This window comes from Oratosquilla oratoria, chromosome 15 (genome assembly GCF_046742065.1).
Source record: "Oratosquilla oratoria isolate Oo_2021 chromosome 15, ASM4674206v1, whole genome shotgun sequence".
In the NCBI taxonomy this organism is placed as follows: domain Eukaryota; kingdom Metazoa; phylum Arthropoda; class Malacostraca; order Stomatopoda; family Squillidae; genus Oratosquilla; species Oratosquilla oratoria.
Window position 1 is genome coordinate 37118484 of NC_134791.1, and position 5000 is coordinate 37123483.

At 52.1% G+C, this 5000-nt stretch overlaps 1 protein-coding gene across 1 annotated transcript in view; it reads left to right on the forward strand.

The window, feature by feature from the left end:
* The window catches only part of LOC143033125 (uncharacterized), a 12140-nt gene that overhangs the window by 578 nt on the left and 6562 nt on the right, over window positions 1-5000 (forward strand). The window contains exon 2 of the mRNA XM_076198329.1: window positions 1-680. This exon is cut by the window's left edge and continues 233 nt beyond it. Within this exon, the coding sequence (XP_076054444.1) occupies window positions 1-680 (680 nt within the window). The remainder of the gene's footprint in view (window positions 681-5000) is intronic.

Genomic DNA, 5000 nt, shown 5'->3' on the forward strand with positions numbered 1-5000 from the left:
ATCCGCTGACGACCCCCCCCCCCTGGTGTGGGCGGATCCGGCGTTAGGCGTGGAATTGGGCCTCGTTCGCCCTCGCCATCCGTCTCCCTATGTCTCCGAGACTTCCGTTGGTGGACAACCTGGGCCTCTCGGAGTACAAGGGGACGAGTCTGATGTTACGGAGTATGGTGTCCCCGAGCGTCCTCAGGCCTCTCGGCAGCCCCATACATCCGACCATCAAGGGTCCTTAAAACCCTTACGGCTTGCTTTGTCAAGCACCCCCACGAACTCGTCTTCCTCCCTAGTTCACTCACGTGAACCCGGCAGGAAATCTCGCTCGAAAAAGAGGTCTGCCTCACCGAGGTCCAGGACGCTCAGCTTGTCCCCACCCTCCACAGCCTCTCCCCCCAACTCACCCTCCCTTCCTCGCTCTCCTTTTCCTCGCCGTAAATCCCACAAGGGCAGGGAGCCGGGGGACGAAACGAGGGGAGAGGGAACTCTGGCTGCCCAAGTGGCTGCCCTCCTTCCGTCCCTGATAGGCCCCGTCCTTGAATCGGCCCTATCACATTATCCGGCCTTTCAGACCGCGCAAATCATAACGCACCCCTCTCCAGAGCAACCTCCTATTGAACCTGCGGCTCTAGCCCCCCCTCCCACTCTCCCTCCTGGTCCTTCCCTCCGCCCCTCCGTGCCGGCGACAGGTATAGGACTAGAAGGCCCCTCTCAGGAGGAACCCCCCAATCAGACGTCCGTCGGGTTGGACGGGGTGGAGGACCACTACAGTTCTTCTTTACCTTATCCTCCTACCATGACGGACTCTTGAGTTCACCCCTTCTCATGGTGTGACCTTCCCCGGTCCTGGGAGTACTCGTTTGGAGAAGATCACAAGCTAGTGGCCTGGTCTCCCGACTACTCGCTACTGGAGGGCTGGAGGAGGAGAGATGACGTTATCCTAAAGTGGGCCAACGACGCGGAGGGGGCTAAGGTTCTATATAAGATTCGACCCCTCTCCGCCCCGGCCTCCACGCCCTCCAGGATTTCCACCTCTAACACTCTGGACGCATTAGGTGCTCTCCTGGAGAACCCTCGTTTAAACCCTGATGGGCATATGTTTGTCGACAGGTCGGGGGACTCACCGGCGGTAGCACTCTCCCCAAACGCCTGGTTCCCGCAGGAGAAAGGGGAGAAAGCCTTAGACATCCCTGCTCTCGAGCGGGCCCAAGACCAACCCAAGACGGTTCCTCCTCGACGGCATATCCCTTCATCATTCCCCGTCGTCCTGCCACCACCCTTCGCGCCGGAGGGCCTGCGCGATTGCTTGTGGCACTCGGGCAGGGACCCCGCCCTCCCCCAGCAACTTAGTGAACCGGAGGCTAAGTTGCTGACGACGGAGGCCTCGACCAGACAAGACCTTGCCTCTACCATCTCGACCGTCACGGCAATGGCGATGATGAGGAACTGGCTGACGACGCTCGCCACGAGCTTTGAGGACTTCCCGCGGGAAGAATTGAGGTGAGTGGGATATTTCAATCTATAGAGGGTCCAGACCTGTCCTGGCGAGAGACGCTCGGGTAGCGTCTTCACCCAGGACGGAGCCTCTTGACTAGCGCCCGAGGACGAGGTCGTTCGGAAACGACCTCGGCTTCGCATATGTTATACGTTCTACAATTGAGCGATGTGACTTTATTACACCCTCCGGGGATCGGGATCCTTCTCGCCCTACTAATTTGATTCGCGTGTTTTCTGTATGCAGAGACACCCTGGCGGCACTCTCTACCGTGGCAGAGGGTACAGCCAACATGGCGTCATCAGCCCTACCCCCAGCAGCGAGGGCCTTCACCGCGGCTCGTCTGGCAGCTCGTCAGTCTGCAGCGCGGTCGGCCCCGGAGATAGCTCGCCGGGGCGTGGTGAGAGCAGCTCCCCTTTCCCGTGGTCTGTTCGACCAGGAAGCGACAGACCGCGTCTTCGCTACGGTCCCGACCGTCATCCAGATCCAACAACCCTCCCAACCGGAGATTCCAGGACTTCCTTCGGAGACACGCGATAGTGACCATCTCCGCTAGCACAGTTCTGGACTTCCTGTCTTGGCTAGCTGACACCACCAACAGGGCACCGGAAGGCCGACCCGGGCCATGCCCCCCACGCCCACAACATCAGAGGCCTCGCGGCATCGCTGGCGTTTCTCCGCACCCACTCTGTGGAACGGGTGCAGGACCTCGGGGGCTGGGCATCAGCAACTTCCTTCAGGACACGGTATCTCTACCACTCGATCACCCCTGTCCCATGTGTCGCCATGGGAACGGCTCCACCCCTCTTCGCAAAAGAAGGGGGGGCAAAGGGCGACCGAGGGGTAGGGGAAGGCCCAGGAAACCGCTGATCAATATAAAATATTATACATATAATTTATGCACTATTTTAATTTTACAATATTATTTTTATAAAAAATAAATAAATAAATGAATATATATATATATATATTGATATTGATATCGATATAAGTAAAAAAAAAAAAAAACAGGTCGAAATGACCATGACTTTTCCTATTCAACTTAAGCTAATCTGTAGTCATGATGGTCAAGAATTTTACCATGTTAACTAATTCAACGCCCACTGTGACTCAGGTCGAAATGACCATGACTTTTCCTATTCAACTTAAGCTAATCTGTAGTCATGATGGTCAAGAATTTTACCATGTTAACTAATTCAACGCCCACTGTGACTCAGGTCGACATGAACATGACTTTTCCTATTCAACTTAATTTAATCTACAGTCATGATGGTCGAGAATTTTACCATGTTAAAATTAATTTCGACGCTCACTGTGACTTAGGTCGAAATGACCATGACTTTTCCTATTCAACTTAAGCTAATCTGTAGTCATGATGGTCAAGAATTTTACCATGTTAAACTAATTCAACGCCCACTGTGACTCAGGTCGACATGAACATGACTTTTCCTATTCAACTTAATTTAATCTACAGTCATGATGGTCGAGAATTTTACCATGTTAAAATTAATTTCGACGCTCACTGTGACTTAGGTCGAAATGACCATGACTTTTCCTATTCAACTTAAGCTAATCTGTAGTCATGATGGTCAAGAATTTTACCATGTTAAACTAATTCAACGCCCACTGTGACTCAGGTCGACATGAACATGACTTTTCCTATTCAACTTAATTTAATCTACAGTCATGATGGTCGAGAATTCTTACCATGTTAAAATTAATTTCGACGCTCACTGTGACTTAGGTCGAAATGACCATGACTTTTCCTATTCAACTTAAGCTAATCTGTAGTCATGATGGTCAAGAATTTTACCATGTTAAACTAATTCAACGCCCACTGTGAATCGGGTCAACATGAACATGACTTTTCCTATTCAACTTAATTTAATCTACAGTCATGATGGTCGAGAATTTTACCATGTTAAAATTAATTTCGACGCTCACTGTGACTTAGGTCGAAATGACCATGACTTTTCCTATTCAACTTAAGCTAATCTGTAGTCATGATGGTCAAGAATTTTACCATGTTAAACTAATTCAACGCCCACTGTGACTCAGGTCAACATGAACATGACTTTTCCTATTCAACTTAATTTAATCTACAGTCATGATGGTCGAGAATTTTACCATGTTAAAATTAATTTCGACGCTCACTGTGACTTAGGTCGAAATGAACATGGACTTTTCCTATTCAACTTAATTTAATCTACAGTCATGATGGTCCAGAATTTTACCATGTCAAAATTTATTTCAACGCTCACTGTGACTCAGTGATGTCACGGTATGATGACGTCATTGTGATAAATTGACGTCACCATGTAGTCCTATGACGTTCAATTTGTGTCCCTGTGACGTCACGAGACGATCCTATGGCGCCATGATCAATCCGGTGACGTCACAGTACAATCACATGATGTCACTAGGTATTAAACATATAGAAGTCCGCTTGTGGGTGACGAGACGTCACAAATTGCCATAGCACACTATTGGATGAAGACGCTCGCCACGGGCTTCGAGAAACGTCCCGCGGGAAGACTTGGGGTGAGTTGGATACATACCGAGGGTCCAGGCCCGTCTTCGTGGGAGACGCTCAGGGAACGTCTTCACCCAGGACGAAGCCTCTTGACTAACGCCCACGGACGAGGTCGCTCGGAAACGAACTTGGCCTCGCATACTCCCTTTCGGTTTCTCGCTTACCCCGAGGATCTTCACGAAACTAGTGAGAGTGGTAGGCGTACGTTGGACGGAAGCAAGCGTCTCCACACTCATGTTCCTAGACGGCTAGTGGATGCATTTGCCCACCGGGGAGGGTGCATCGGCCGACATCTCAATGGCTCTGAGTGTGTTGGCGGACGTGGAGTTCGGGGTGGACTGGGACGGGTCTGCCCTTGCTCCCACACAGACTTTATTGGCTCGGGATTGAGTGGGACACAGTCAGCGTCCTTCGGGTGCTCCCCTGCGCCAAAAGAGCGTGCTTCTCTCACACGTCCTCCCTCCTTCGGTGGCGGGGGGGGGGGGGGGCCTCAACTTCGCGACCCCGGCCCTTCCACTGAGCCGCTTGGGGCGCCGACGGCTGGTACGGGAGGTCGACAGGAGCATACTGCTTCTCCCGCGTGACCTGCCCGGGCCGATACCCTCAGCACTCCACAGGTTGTTGCGTCCCTGGCTTCGGTCGGGGGCCCTACGCCGGTCGCTGGAGTTTCTCCGCACCCACTCTGTGGAGCGGGTGCGGGACCTAGGGACTGGACATCGACGACTCCCTTGGGGACACGGTGTCTCTACCACTCAGTCGCCCCTGTCCCATGTGTCGCCATGGAAACGGCTCCACCCCTCTCATCTCAAAAAAGTGGAGGGGGCAAAGGGCGACCGAGGAGTGGGGAGGGGCCAGGAACCGTTGAACAGGATACAAATTTCGTATAATTTACGCATTGTTGTGAACAGTGCAATGTTGTGCATGTCACATTCTTCGGCGTGGGTACTTGACGTTTCTGTCTCCCCTCTACTGAGTGATAAA